This window comes from Hakea prostrata, chromosome 11 (genome assembly GCF_041222555.1).
Source record: "Hakea prostrata isolate BN-2017 chromosome 11, UWA_Hpros_2, whole genome shotgun sequence".
Taxonomy (NCBI): domain Eukaryota; kingdom Viridiplantae; phylum Streptophyta; class Magnoliopsida; order Proteales; family Proteaceae; genus Hakea; species Hakea prostrata.
Window position 1 is genome coordinate 2,462,543 of NC_142610.1, and position 16,009 is coordinate 2,478,551.

General features: G+C 38.2%; 1 protein-coding gene across 1 annotated transcript; it reads left to right on the plus strand.

Moving 5' to 3' along the window:
• The first annotated feature begins 1,394 nt into the window (after positions 1 to 1,394).
• Positions 1,395 to 14,697, plus strand: TEX1 (Transducin/WD40 repeat-like superfamily protein). The gene is made up of 11 exons (XM_089139985.1): positions 1,395 to 1,495; positions 1,633 to 1,728; positions 2,119 to 2,248; positions 6,528 to 6,619; positions 6,875 to 6,943; positions 7,241 to 7,298; positions 7,466 to 7,565; positions 8,118 to 8,204; positions 8,306 to 8,384; positions 8,882 to 9,014; positions 14,073 to 14,697. The coding sequence occupies exons 1-11, from the start codon at positions 1,430 to 1,432 to the stop codon at positions 14,105 to 14,107; spliced, it is 945 nt and encodes a 314-aa protein (XP_088996111.1). The 5' UTR covers positions 1,395 to 1,429; the 3' UTR covers positions 14,108 to 14,697.
• The last annotated feature ends 1,312 nt before the right edge of the window (positions 14,698 to 16,009 follow it).

Here is a 16,009-nt window from a genome sequence, read left to right on the forward strand (position 1 = left end):
TAACTCATACCAGTTAGGAGATGCAAGGGCTAGGCTTGGCTTGTTAGGGTTTGGGTCGAGATCAAGGTTTTTAAGGCGTTTATCATGGGTCATTGACATTTTTCTCTATGGCTAAAAGACCCATCAAGATTCAGGATTAGGGCTCTTAGGCTTGTTAGGGTTTGAGCTAAGCTAAGGTATTTTATGTCAAGTTCAAAGATATAAGGCAACCTTGGAGAAACATTTCATTTTACATGGAGGGATAGAGAGATGAAAATAGAAGGTCGGCGTTGGGCTAGACCCCTAGATTCACCTTACTTAAAGGAATTTTTCAGTGCCATTCCTTAAAATTAATGCTACCCTCTGAGTTACCCAATTTACCAATTAAACACCTTATTACTAACACCATTAGTCTCATTAGTTTTATTTATAAATTTATAATATAATCCCCACATTTTATGTGAAGAAGATGGAGAGAGGAAAAAAAATATAAGATTCAAGAAATATATATATAAATTATGAAGATGCAAGAATGTAAGAAGAAGAGTGGCTGCAACTGGAAGCAGAAGACAAAGACAAGTCAAGGTCAAGCATAGGATATTTCATTCAAGGTAGACCTGTAAATGGATCGGATTCAACTCAGATACATCAGTATCCGAATCCGATTAGCAAAACAATTATCTGAATCCGGCTGAAATTTAGAGAAGGCATCCGAATTTGAATTCGGAACTTTATTAGATATCCGATAATAATCCGATCCGATAAACTATCCGATTATTGATTGGTTATTGTCATTTTTTTTTCCGACTTACAATTCTAATTACCGGTATCCGAATCCGATTATCAACCCTTTTGTTTTTTAAAAAAATGTTTAATACTTTACTCTAACCGGTTAATTTTTTTATTTTCGATTATCTAAAACCGGTTTCCGAATTCGAATACTGATTTCTGAATACGATTATCATTCATTTTTAGAGAAAAAAATGTTGAATACTTTACTCTATCCTGATATTATCCAATCCGATTAGTAATTGTTCTAATCTGAATCTGGTTGCTTAACGGATGAATACATATATTTTTCGGTAAGAAAAATATCGGATACGGACACCCTTAAATGAATACAAATGAATTCGGAGACGGATTTCGGCTATCCATTTACAGGTCTAATTCAAGGGTATTTCTTATCTTTTTGAAAAGTTTAATTTGCTTACAATTACTGAATTACATCAACAACAATAAGGGTGTTATTGATAAAAAAATAAAATAAAAATTCAGGGGTCTGATTGATAAATTGAATAATTCAGGGTGTCGCACTGGAAATTCCAGTTTATTGAATTACCAACGGCAAATAGAAAAAGAGCTTCCGTTCAGCTCTTCCTGCTTGAATCGGGAGTTCACCTCAGCCATTATTGAAATCAGACAGTGACAAACCTCAACGCTTTTTGCAGAGATGGAGGAAACACCATTACCATTTAAAAATCTCCACAGCAGAGAATATCAAGGTCACAAGAAGAAGGTTATTGCTTTCATTTTCACTCTCTCAAACACATATTCAACTTTTCTTGTGCTGCAGAAGCCCTAGATACTGGTTTCCATACAGGAAAGCATCAAACCCAAAATGTATTAACATTTATTTGGTTTTTCCTCCTGAAGGTACATTCGGTGGCATGGAATTGTGCAGGAACGAAGCTAGCTTCTGGTTCAGTTGATCAAACAGCTCGAGTTTGGCAAATAGAACCACACGGCCACGTAAGCTCTTTTACATACCTGTTTGTCGTATATTGCAGAACGTTAAACTTTCTTGTTTATGTGCTTGTATTTTGAGAATCCTATTGTATCAATTTCCTCGTTGCTGGGACTTCTGGTTTTCTTAAGTTTGTGTTAATTGTCTCAATTGACTGTCCTGGTGGATTATTTTCTATTACTGTATTCACTTTAACTTCGTGTTTATGGAGTCAGTTTCATATTTTTCAGCTGGTTAATCACTTTAAGATCTCGTCGGCGTTTTGATCATTTGAGTAACTATATCCATTATTTTATAGTTTCTATGGGCTTGTTAGGTGTAATTTTCCCTTCTGCTTTCCCTCCATTTGTAATTCTGATGTGACTAAGTCTTTCTACCCCTTTTTTCCCTTGCAGGGTAAGGTTAAAGACGTTGAGTTGAAAGGGCATACTGATAGTGTGGATCAGCTATGCTGGGACCCCAAACATGCTGATTTAATTGCCACTGCATCGGGTGACAAAACTGTTCGCCTTTGGGATGCTCGGAGTAAGTTGAACTGACATTTCTCCTAGGGATGCATATGTGTTTTCCAAAGGCAAATTAGTGCTTGATAGAGAAATGCGACTGGGGCATAGTGACCTCCAAGCTCTTGTTGTATGTTCATCTCGAACTTGGTTTACCTGTATGATTTTCATAAAATTACAGGATAGGAATAGGGTTAGATTAGGGGCATCTCTGTAGGCTTCCTTTAACTCTTTTAGAATTGAGTCTTCTGGGTTGTAAGATATTTCAGCTTTGTTATTTTAACAAGTAATATTAGGTTATTTGTTTAGTTTGGTCGTCAAAAGTAACACCAAACTGGTCTGGTTCAAGTGGGCAACCACTCAGCAAGTGTTGTAGGTGGATTGCTGATCTCATTATAATGGCTGCTGTTGCCTAAGGTGTATGACTTCCCGGTATTTTTTGCTGACTGATGTTGTGCTATCTCTGAGCTGGAGATTGTTTTGTCTTTACTTATTTATTGCAGTTTATATTTTTGCGGTTCTAAGAGACAACTAAGGTTCACCACCATTTTGTAGGAGTTAATTTGGCCGACTTGTACTCCTTATTAAATCTTTTTAGTAGTCGTGGGTGTCCAAATAATTTGAACTACGGACTCATCTTTAGCTTGGTTTCAAGTAAGGGTTAAAATCTTGGTTTCAAGACTATTTTGGTCAGCCTTGGAACTGAGACACGGCGGGTTTGGGTGAAATTCAATCGAGACCTGGTATTTTTATAGTCCAATCCAAAATATATGTTCTGAGGCTCAGAAAGGTTTTTTTTGTCAATTAGTACTCCTTACTTTATTCTTTTTTACTAGCAGTAAGAGTTCTGGTTAGTTTGACCTTTGAACTCAATCTTTAGCTTGGTTTCAGGCAAGGATCAAAATCTTAGTTTTGAGGCCAGTTTTGGTTAGCCTTGGAACTGAGATTTGGCAGGTTTTGGCCGAAATTTGATCAAAACCTGCTATTTTTCTAGGTCAATTTGAGACTTTGCTGTTTAGCCCTGAGTTTTTATACATTGCCTATTTTCGACATTTAAAACCAATCAACGAATTAGTTTCACGGAGAGAAAGCTAAAAATTATTTTCATTAGTTTCACGAAGAGAAAGCTAAATATTATTTTCATTAGTTTCTATTTTTAGTGTTCATGCATGTGGCTGAACTATAAAGCATAATTTGTATTACACTAATTAGGAATTCCAATTTTCTGTTGCGCAAAACTTTGCTTTATAAACATGTCATTTCACACTGTTCACAGCCCATAATATTGATGATTTGGGTCTTGATTAATGAAGCTTTTCCTTTAGTATGCTTTTCTATTGTCCAATTTGAGTGATAAGAAGGGCCAGGGCCTTGTGTGAGAGCTAAACACCTAGGGTCTAGGGAATGTTGATGTCAACCCCTAAATACTAGGGCTGAAGGAGCCTTTCTGGGAGGCTAAATCCACATGTCTTTGTGATATAAATTGCTAATAGGGGTTGCATAGGGCCTGGGGCTACTTTCGCCAAACCGTACAGCCCCTAACTGAACCAGGGGTATTTTAGTCATTTCAGTATATTTCATGGAGTCCAAGTTCAGGGTCCCATTGAGTCCAGCTTGTTATTAGGACTCTAGATCTACTTTTATTTTCTTATTTGAGTCATTATTTTTTTGATTTATTGAAGAGTACTTGTGAGGGTGTGATTCCTTCGTTATGTTGGAATCCCATAGCTTCAGTCTACTTGTTAGGATTCCATATCTACTCTTAGATGCCAAACTGGATCTTTCTAGAGTAAGATATGAATCATATGATAGAGTCCTTGTTTAAATTAGAGTCTTTAGTCCAATCAAAGTCATACTTAGGATTGAGGTGTTAGTTTGAGACCAAGTTGGTTTCCTAGTTTGAGTCCAATTTTTTTTTTTTCTTTTTATAGGCTATAAATAAAGCCTCCATTCTCTGTTATTGGGAAGTTGAACTGATTGTGATTGAGAATTTGGAGGAAGAGAAGTCGTGGGTTTCCTTTGGGGAAGCCTGCAGCAGCCTTAGAGTGAGTGATTTCGGCCATTGTCTTCAAGCTCCAGCAATAGTTCTTCAATTATAACAGTAATTCATCAAATCCAACAGCCTCCCCTCATTCCCAATTAAGTACAGCACATCCTTAACCCCTCCTAGCCCCTCCTTCCTCTTCCCTACCAACCGCAACCCTCCCCCAACCCTTTCTTCTTCCCTGTGGCAGCAGCAAACCCCATTCCATTTTAGTTCGCTAATCCCTGCACCCTTACCTCTCCTTTCCCTTCTAGTTGGACTGCACCTTCCCTAGACCCTAGTCCTACTTCTAGTATGTCCATTAAGCCATCCTCCATTAGGTTTTAGAATTTCCTAAACTATATCTTCGACCTCTAGAGACCCTAAACCCTAATTTTACTAGAAACCCTATAACCTGCAAAATCCTCAACCAAACTTCAAACTCTTTTAGGATTACCATTTCCCATCAGTACCCCACCTCCCCCCAACCCTAGTTGGCTTCCCTAAGGGTCCTACCCCAAGTAGGAAGCTTCAAACCAACCCAAACCTAATAGGATTAGACCCAAAATTATAAAATGACAACACCAGCCCCTTCCCCAGTTTAACCGAAATCCTAATACCTTATTCCCTAAACCCTACTTTAAATCTTAGATCTGAAACTGCACTAGAGTAGCAGCCGAGACCCCAGAACCCCTTAACTCAGCCCAAAACCCCCAAAACTAGACTCTTATCTTCAGTACCAGACCTGATCACCTGAACCTTAGTTACAGCAAGGTTTAGGCTTCAAAACCTTAAGTTCCTTAGCCCTAAGCCTGGCCAAACTCTTCTAGGTCTTTACTTAACCTTTTTAAACCCTAATTCCTCCAAAAATCCTCAACTAAAGGCATCTATAGCCCTTGAAGACTGCTGGCTCTTTAGAGAGAGGATCCTGGAGTGAGCTTACTTCTAGGGCATAATTGTAACATCTAAACCCTTGAATTCAGTTCACATCATGTTGTCTCTATTCTTTTGTTCAAAATCTGCTGATCTGCTGCTCTTGAGAGCCTGCAAACCTAGTTCTATTCCTTCCCAACCTACTGCTATAAAACTGCTGTTGGAACCTTCCATTTGAACCAGGTGTTTGTCAATATAATTGGACTAACCCTGTTGGGTTTATTGGCCTCCATCCCTCTTCGTTCCCCTCTTGCTCGATCCACTTTCATCCACTCGTTCACTCTATTCCACCATTAATCTATAAGTTTCAATTTTCAGTCAACCTCCATAACTGAGCATCCAACCATCACATTAGTTTCAAAATTGCAGCATAGTATCACCTACTTAAAACCTGTATTCAAACCATGGCTGATCATAGTTTTGGGTGGATGGTTTGATTGAAAACCTAAATTACTGATTTCTGTCCTTGTTTCCCATTTTCTGTTTTGTGGCTTAATTGGGGCTAAGCTACTCCTGGTCTTAGCTTTACATTGCCTTTTGGCTTTGGTTGGTTGGTCATCTTGTCTGTCTTGCCGCGGGCATTCTCAGATCTAGATCTGCTTGGGATCTTATTGGGGTTCATGGTCCCCTTATCCTTGGTGCAAGTTGGTATGGTTTGAAAACAGCAGTACTTGTGAGTTGTGACAGTTTTACCTTCTTGAGGACCATTTCCTGTCTACCTCCCAACACAGTCCTTCCTTACCTAGGTTGCCCCCAGTTACTGCCTATGTTGAAATGCTCCACCAAAGATGTGGATCACGTCTTCCATGCTTGTTTGTTTTCACCTGTGATTAGGCAAAGACTGATTGCTAGATGCTGGCCCTGTTGGATAAGAACTTAGTTCTTCAATATAGAATGGATGCAGGTGGCGTGACCTTTGGTGATGGATCCTGCTGTGATTCTGAGGGGAAGCTTGCCCTTGGCACTGCCACCCACCATATCTGGTTGGAGCGTGACCTCTGAAAGTGGTCTCCCACCTCTAGATTGAGGCAGCAGATTCTTGATACTATCGATTTAGACATCAGCTGTGCACTTTCATTAGCCTCCTCTCATTCCAATGACTACCCACAGAATAGTCTAATTGTGGATTTCTAGGGTTTGCCTATTTCTTTGATATCACGCTTCTCTTTGATTAAACTGGAAATTTCTTGTTATTTTTCTTTACCTCTCTTTTCTTTGGTAGTCCTTATAGTTCTTTTCCTTGGTAATGAATTGTATTCACCCCAAAAAGTAAAAAAGTTAAATTTCAGCTGTCTCTTTACATTTCCAATGTTCCTAATATCAATTTATGCTGTGGTTTATTCAGGCGGAAAATGCTCTCAGCTTGTGGAACTTAGTGGTGAAAACATCAACATCACATACAAGCCTGATGGAACACACATAGCTGTTGGTAACAGGGTGGGTTTCTCATTCCTATTGCTGTTTATAAAGATTTGCAATTGTGTTGGTTTCTTGCATATCCCTGCAGCCTTTAAAGCTGTCTGTAACCTTATGGTGCATATAGTTCCTGTGGAGATATTTGGTGTACTGTATATCCTATGGAGTATGGATGCATGGTACAAATGCTTAAGGCCTTAGACTTTCACTTGTACATCTATGTTCCGCACCGCCCCATTCTAATTTCCTTTTCTGGTTTTGTCCTCTTTGTTGTAGGATGATGAGTTAACAATATTGGATGTTCGCAAATTTAAGCCAATTCACAAACGCAAGTTTAGTTATGAGGTGATTACTCTCTGGAGATATTCTTTAGCATTTCATATCTTATGCTGTTTTACCAAATAATATGTTGGAGTTTGGTCCTACCTGTCAGGCTGTGAAGGTACATAAAATTGAGATCCATTTACCCTGCTTCATGGCAGATATTTTGGTTCATGCAGGGAACCCTACCTTGTCAGGGTGTGAAGTATTCTTGCTTTAACTCTGCTTTGGCCCTTTAAAGTTCTAAGTCATCGAGCTTCCTAAACCAGATAATGTTTTTTCATTTAACAAATGATTTTTGTTAATGTTCTTTTTGATCAGGTAAATGAGATTGCGTGGAACACAACGGGAGAGATTTTCTTTCTTACAACAGGAAATGGTAATAACAATTTCTGCATTACCTCTGGTCTAGGCTTACCTACAGCTTGCAGAACAGAAATCGAGCCCTTTATGTTGGGATTGTTGAATTTGATTGCTGGTTTGAATCTTACTCTTGAGCACAAGTTCACCGGTGTATCTATTTTGGTTGATTGTATCTCTTTCTAGGCACGGTTGAGGTACTGGCTTACCCATCCCTAAAAGTACTTCACACTCTTATGGCTCACACAGCAGGTTGCTATTGCATAGCAATTGACCCAATAGGAAGGTGATTTCAAAAACTTCTTGCTTTCACCTTCTTATAGTAATTTCTGTTTTGATTGTTAACCATTAGTTTCTATTGTCTCAGTTATATTTTTGCTCATATATATGGAAGATGCTAGTTCATGAAGCAAATTTGTATGGTTAGAAGTGAGGACCTTTAAAGTGAGATGAGCCTATTGAACTCAGGAAATCATTTGAGAAAAAATTTGATGGATTGTTTACTCTTCATTATAGTGTTAGGATGATAAGCAATAATTCTTGAGTTCCTTAAGTTAATAAAAATACAGATCATGAACACCAAGAAGATTAAAATGCTAGTGGTAGCTAATCTAAAAAAGGTCTGCATCCACTGCTCAAGGCTTTGACATTTAGCAGGGCCTGTTGGTTGGTAATTTAGTTGACAGAAAATGCTTTTTGAAAAGTTTGAGCAATCTTGATTTATGCATATTGGACTGTAGGCATTTGTGCATCTATGTATTGTCTTACTGCATGTATAGTGTTCATTTATGCAATCCTTACATACTTGTAACCACTGCTTGACCACCTAACATCGCAGATATTTTGCTGTTGGAAGTGCTGATTCTTTAGTAAGCCTTTGGGATCTCTCGGAGATGCTTTGCGTAAGAACATTCACAAAACTTGAGTAAGTTTCTGTTTTCAGATTTGAGAATAGTCTAGGCATCTGCAGCATGTACAATCTAATTTGGACCTACATCTATCACTTTCTGTTTTATTTTTTCCCAGATGGCCTGTCAGAACCATAAGCTTCAATTATACTGGAGACTACATAGCTTCTGCCAGTGAAGACTTATTCATTGATATTGTATGTCTCCTTCAAATTCTTTGATTGTTTTCTGTTTCCTTAAAAATGTTAGGACCACAATGGCATGATAGAAGAAGGTTCTCCCTTTTCCTGTGGCATGCACGAGGCAAGTATGTTTTGACAATTACAGGTATCCAACCAAGAAGATTCGTTGGGCCTTAAGTTAGAAAGGAAAAAAAAGTCTAGCTAGAAGGATCCTAGTCAAGCTCATCAATTCCTCATGGAAGACCTGTAAAAAAAAGAAAGAATCCTCATGGAAGGTTATTGGATTCAGAGCTTAGGTTGGGTGGTTAGGTTTATCCAATCAGGAACAGTATGTGCACTTGGACATGTCCTAATTCCTAGGTTAAGATCCACTGATAATGGATCCCATCCTTGTGCATACATGTCATTCTGTGCATCACTGGTGAGGGATACTTCTTTCTGTCATCCCACCCTGAGTATACCTTGCTTGAAATTTATCAGTTTGTTAATATTATTGGTTTTTTAATGAACAGTCAAATGTACATACTGGAAGAACAGTCCATCAGATTTCTTGTCGGGCTGCAATGAACAGTGTTGAATGGAATCCCAAATTCAATTTATTGGCATATGCAGGAGATGACAAGAACAAATATCAGGCTGATGAAGGTAGTTTTTCTCTTTAATTATGACTGCTAGCACATTTACTATAGACATCAAAATTTCTTTTTAACCTTATTTTGTCTTCTTCCGACCTTCTTTAATTGAAGTCCAATACAAAACAACCCTGAAGCCCAAAGTTTCAAGTGATTTCATTTTTGGGTAGATATAACTAAAATATGCATCTATTGCTACTTTGTGACTTCCTGTCTATTTTCTTCTTAGAGTTTTCCTGAACAAACTAAATGGTGAATTTGTATCCAATAGCCCCTACAGAAAACATTTTGTTGTTGGAATTTGTTAAAGGACAAAAGTAACTTTAATAGTATCAGTTGAAGATGGTTCTTGCTCTTCTTTCTTGTTAAAATATTTGGTTGAATACAGTATGTTAGTTGCAAAAAATTAAATACAAAAAGTTTCTCATTTTAGGCCTTTTGTCATTTTATATGCTTTTTAACAACTAAAATGGTGCAATTCATCCCACCCAAAAAAAAAAAAAAAAAAACAACTTAAAAGGATGCAAGAATGGGAATGAGAAAGGATTTTATCTCTGTTGGAGGGTGTGAAAGATAGAGAAATAAGTGACAGGTTTCTAGGCTAGGAGTCTTTCATTGAGGGTTTTCTATGATGTTCCCTAAAAATACTTCTTGTAGTTAGACAAATTATAATTCATTGTATTTCTTGTGTCAGAATTATTGAATTCTGCTTTAGAACTAAAACATTGCAAGGAAAAGAAAAACTTAATTATAATATTCATTATATAAATTAAAATACAATACATGGAGGGCAATCGTAATGAGAGTGGTTAGAAGAAACAGTTGTGTGGTTAAGAGTGATGGCCAAGGGATCCCTTAAGACTCAACATCTTACCTACCAGGAAGATAAGGACTTAAAATATCTTAATTAAATTATCAATAACTGAGAGATTGTGGAGAATATGTTCACTGAAATAGAATGGGGCTTCCAGTATCTTGATTAAATTTTCAATAACGGAGAGAGATTGTGGAGAATATGCATATTGAAGTAGAATTGGGCTTTATGAATTGAAATGACCTTTTATGGATGTTGTGTGGTGGAATATATTTCATATTACTAATTCGTTAGGAAAAATGCTTTGAAATTAACCATGTTTTATGGATCTGAATGTTTGGAAGTAAAACCATATGCAAAACATGACTGCATATAATTCATTTGTACACTGTGGAATAAACAAATGGTTCAACCATATGCATGGAGACACATGGATCACCATGAGGATGAGTTGTTTGGTGGATTGTCTGGAAAAAAGATGAAGGTTGATTTTTTCTTTTGGGGTGAATAATGAAGGTTGAAATTTACTTGGGCTGAAGTAGGGATTATTTCAGTTTATGAAAGGAATTCATGAGAATGCTTACTGTACAGAATCTGTCTGTGTCTGTGCTGTGTGTGCATGCATGTCTCTGTGTGTGTATGCAGTGCTCTCTTATGGGATTTTTTTAATGCCCAGTGTCCCATGTTACTGACTTCGGATAGGCTGTTAATAGTACCTTGTGCAGTGGAGTCAGGTTGAGTAGAGATGAGAAAAAGCTACTCAAATTCCTAAGTACTTGAATCACTTTAACTTCTTATTGATGATGCCGTAGACACCTTGATTTCTATTTAAAATGGAGGGAGGGTGTCTAATAGTAGTGTGAACTATTTTCAGTTTTAAGTTGATATAGAGGATGATGTTTCACAGGAAACTATAATAGGATAGGTGAAGTGGAAAGGTGCGTCCAGTGAGTTGAGTGATAAGCATACTCCTTTTAAACTGAAAAGGAAAATTACAGGACAGTCATATGATTGGTTGCATTACATGGTTTGGAATGTTGGATGTTCAAGAAGTATTATATAGATAAACTCAATGTAGTGCAGAAAAGGATGTTGAGATGAATGAGTGACAAAATTAGGAATGATTAATTAGAGCTGTTTTGGGAGTAGCTCTAATACATGATAAGCTACGAGAAAATTGTTTAAGATTGCAGGCCAGTGGAGGCTTTTGGATGCTCCAGTATGGAGGAATGGTTTGATTCAGATTGAAGGAACTAAAAGAGCCAGGGGCAGCCCTAATGATGAGGATAGACATACATAGCTTGGGCTTTGTATCAAATGTGATCTCAAATACCAGCTAATTGGAGGTCAAGGGTCCATTTTAGCTGGCCCATTTAGTTGGGACAAGGCTGAGTTGTTGGTGTAAGACGGTATCTACAGGTATTTGCTTAAAATTTTTTGCCGACTTCATTTAGTAGGAACAACGCTGAGTTTTTGTTTTGCTATAATATTAGTCCCATCATTTTGTGTGTTTTCATGAATATATATATTTTTTGTTTGGTGAGTTACTAAAATTTACTAATAAAGAATGAGAGGACTCTTGAAGAATAGATCCTCAAATATGCCAGAAGGGACAAACAAGGTGAAGCCATGTTTGCACAAACCCGTTGTTTTTCATAGCCTGTCATTGACCTTGGCCTCCACTGGCAGGAGGCAATGCAATTTCCTTTGAGCAGTTCCCATTTTTGTTTGAAGATCAATGTTTTTCTTGAATTTTTTTCTTTTCTTTTTGTGATGTGTGTGTTGGATTTTTTTTTGGGGGGGGGGGGGGGGGTTGATGCAAACCAGGTCTATGGTGAGGGGTATTTTAGTAATTTCCCTGCACTTAGGGTTTGCCCAGGAAATTCCAGAAAAGGGGCAAAAGGTTTTAGGGGTTCCAAGGTGATTTAGAGCCTGGTGAAACTGAAATCCAGATCTGAATCCTGTAATCAGAATTCCAGACTTGAATTTTGAATTTAAAGGCCAAAGTAGGGTTTTGGCTAGGGTGGAAGGGGCCTGCCTCATTGATTCTGTACTTGCAGACATGTTCCTATACTCTTCTAGCTGTTAAGAGTAGGAACTGAATGAATAAAACTCAACAAGTCAGAATTCTGCAACTCTGACCCCCAAAAAAAAAAGAAGAGAATTCTGCAACTCTAAAGTTTCTGCAACTTCCCAAGGTTGAAGATGAAGTGAGGATTTTTTGAAGTTAGGGGAATAAGACTGAATTGCAGAAAATAATTGTGGGACTTGAGTCTAGGGTTTCCTGTGATCCTAATGGAGGTGAAAGGGGCTGGGAATCAGGGAGTCCTAATGGGAGTGGGTTGCTGTATCTCAGGGAGGAAGGTTGGGGAAGGGGAGGCTGCAGTTACTAGGGAAGGGGCCAGGAGAATCGTGGGGCTTAGGGGAAGGGCTTGGGGAGGTCGTGGGGGGTTGGGGAATGTTGCTGTTAAGGTACAGCAGCAAAGGGGGGGGGGGTTTCTACGGCTGCGCAAGCAGGCAAAGGGATGAGGAGGGCTACGGACAAGGGGGGAAAGGCAGGGAACGGTGGGGGATGACATGTACTTATTTGGCTGCTTGATGGCTTTGATGATTACTTGTTTGATTGAAGAAGATGGAAGTAGAAACTTGAACAAAGCACTAAACCAAGGCCTAACCAACAAGGAGACCCTGGTCGTCAACTCAATCAAGTGTATTAATTATCAAAACTGAATTTGACATTGCTAGAACAGGCTATTTATAGCATGGAAATAAAATACTTTGACTGGGGTTGGGAATCCCTAATAGATAAGGTTCCCAACTCTGGACTCCTACACTCAAAAAAGAATCAAATTACTAGAAGACCACAACTCTAGGATGGAATCTTGTAAAGACACTTGACTTGGGACTCAAGCTACCACTTCCAAATAAAACAAACTCTAAAGATAGGAACTCCTTTGGATAAGGAATTTTATCTTATCCACAATTAACAAACTTCTAAAGGACTTGGACTCTTCATAATTCAGAATTGACTAACCCAAATAGAAAAACATAAAATAGATCCGTGACCCTTGGCTCGAGGGGAATCCATCCAGACCCATATTGAGTCCTAAAAAGGGCTCAAAATGACCAAAATACCCTGGGGGGGGGGGCATTCAGCCCCTCTTATTCTCATAGCCTTCTTTGTATCTAGAAATGGAGGAAACCATACTAGAGTTTGATGGATTTGCTCTCTTGCAAATGGAAAACACAATATCTGGGAATTGTGTTTTCAAACTAAAATAGCTTATTGAATCAAGAGGGGCATTTACCCCGGAAAAAGAAAAAAAGAATCAAGAGGGAAAAATGAAACAGAGAAAATGCTCTCATTTTAAAACCTGCACCTCGTCTTTCAACCCGTTGCCCCATTATAGGGGGTCCTTGTGTTCACACTTCACATCAGGGGCATTATGGCGTAAGGTGAAAAGAAAAGAGGAAAGGGAACAACCTTTAAGATGATAAACCTGAATACCAGCTTAACCTAGTAATGATGAAACTTTACTACCAGCTTAACCTATCAAAGATGAAACATACTTGGTGGTTTTGACAAATTGAAAGAAAGAAAAAAAAGTGAGAGCTTTCATATATTTTTATGCATGGGTATTATCAACACATCAGCCGTTGGACAGTGATAGTTAATTATTTTGCACCTATCTGATGGTTTACAAATAGTGGTGCTATTAATAAATAAAAACAATAAAAGCAAGATTACATGTCAGCTTCTAGCTTACTGCTCTGAGGAACTAGTTGCTGATAATGTTTGAACCAATGGTGTCTTAATATGCTTTTAAGTTTGCATTTGTTAGTGAACCCCAAAAAAAAGGGAAAAAAAGGGTTTGCATTCATTACTTGAGGTGGGCGATGGTGGTGTTGCCTGAGCTAGGTATCTGGAATACTGAAGGAATAGGTTCAAGCAAGAGGATCAGTTTGCAGGTATCCATTTAATTGCGGATAGGAGCTGGTTTAATACATCAAAGTTTTGAGTCAAATGACTCAAATTCCCACATTCTTCTCACTCCCCAAACAAATTATTGGTTAAGAAAAGGTGGAAAATTGTTAATTGATAGTAATCACTCCACACTTTTCTTGTTTGTGAAATCCTGGCAAAATTATTTGTTAATTTGTATGAGAATTGATTTGAGCCATTGGTACCCCAAGATAGTATTTGGAGTGAAAAAGTGTTAAAAGACCTAGTGTAATTGTACTTGCTTTTTGTGGCAGGTGTGTTTCGAATATTTGGCTTTGACAGTGCCTGACATCCAGCGGAATATTGCTTGCTTGATCAGAGATCGTTGGCATCTAAAGCAACAAGTTTTAGCTCATGTTATGTTAATTACTGCTGCTGTTGTTTTGGAAGAGCTACATCAAATATATCCTCTTTATAATGGATTAAATTGCTGACACTGGGGATGGAACAGATAAATTTGTACATTCTCGAGTCAAGGTGTATTACTTTCTTGGCGCAAGGTGGTCTTAGTTGCGTGTCTGCTATAATGCCCAAAAGACTGAAATTGTACCCAAAGAGAGTATTGTAACACCAGTACCTGAACAAGTGCTGGAACTGCTAAGCTTCCATGCCCCTTAAGTTAAAATTTTTGAGGATGAAAACCAAACTGCAGCAGCTGAGCCTTCTTAAAAGAAGAGTCAGAAGGATGTTATTTTTGTTTGTTTTACTCAAAACAATAATGGATGTCATCTCTCGGGGCATATTCATCCTCCAGCCTTGACCATGTAGCTATTACCAACTCAAATATTGATGGATCTTGAATTACTTTAGTCTAGAGAAATTATTTCGTTTCCTTTTTCTGGCTATTAAAACTACTCCTACCCTTGCAACCAAACGACCTATGGAAACAACACTTCCTTTCCTCTGTATCCAAGCGTAGTCTGAAGCTAAGGATATGCAATGCATGGTCTTTAAAGCCTTCAGCAAAGAATTGGCAATTCGTGCTTTGTCTACGGTTGCTTTCTTGTGTGCTTTCGTAATGAAGTTAGAAAACCTGTACATGCCAATATAACAATCCTACTTTCAACCACAAATTCCTTTTGACGCTACAGGAGAAGTAAATGATCAGTTGCCAGCCAAGGCTGTCCTTTTAGAGCCCCCCTCTTTTTTTTATTTTCTCTGTAGTGGTCTGTGTTCATACCTTTTTATTATACATTAGGAGGAGATTATATCTCTGATCCATTTTGTTAAGATCACTTCTAATGTATGGTGCAGAGGTGTGAGGGGGCCGTAAACCTCAGTCTTGACGAATAGAGGATCCAGATTTGTCATTTTGCTCGTTTGCACTGCTTGGGAGTGCCAGTGTGCTGTGTGCATCAAATAGGTGAGGATTGTTTGGTTATATGATTCTATTCCTTGCTTTGGCCATGGACAATTCTTTCTGAAACCCCCACCCCTGCCTGCTGCCTTGCGATCGGCTACTCTCCAGAGACTCCAGACCATCTGATCCTTACACGTCGACCAGGGATAGGAAATTAAAACACCAATTCTAAGGAAGCTTTGGTCTGAAGGATCACTAAGAACAGAGCAGAAACCTAAAATATACCATTACCAATTCATCATGGAATGTAGAATAGCATTTCATTCTTACTAAAGTTTCTCTTAAAAAAAAAATTAAAAAGAAGAAGAGAAAACCATGAGTATCAATGTGGCTTGTATAGTCATGATTCAACTCAAGTTCACTGACTTTTGATTAATTTTATCATTTTTGGGCTTTCATTGGAGAATGGAAAAATGGGAAGGGATTGGCAATTCATAATGGGATATCCTGAATTATCTGTATCCCAAGAAAATAGATGTGAATAATGAAGCATGATCTTACCAAAAACAAGGGGGAAAGGGAAAACGAAAAAGGAATAATGAAGAATGACACAACCCAGTAGGTGAACCAGGCAGGAGTCGTGCTTGTGCTTAGGCTGTTTGGTTCTAAACCAAAAGCTTTGATTGATTGTGAAGCTAAGAGAGAAGATCTTTGTTAACGAGATCTGCATGGATGAGGCTGAAAATTGATGGATTATTCAAGAACCAAAGGCCATTGCATTCCAGATAGCTAGGAATGCCTTCGTTGGGCATTTGATCAATAACCTCGAGTTCAACCATGTGATCAATCAGATTCATCAAATGTTTCATTCACAGATCGAGTTTAACCATT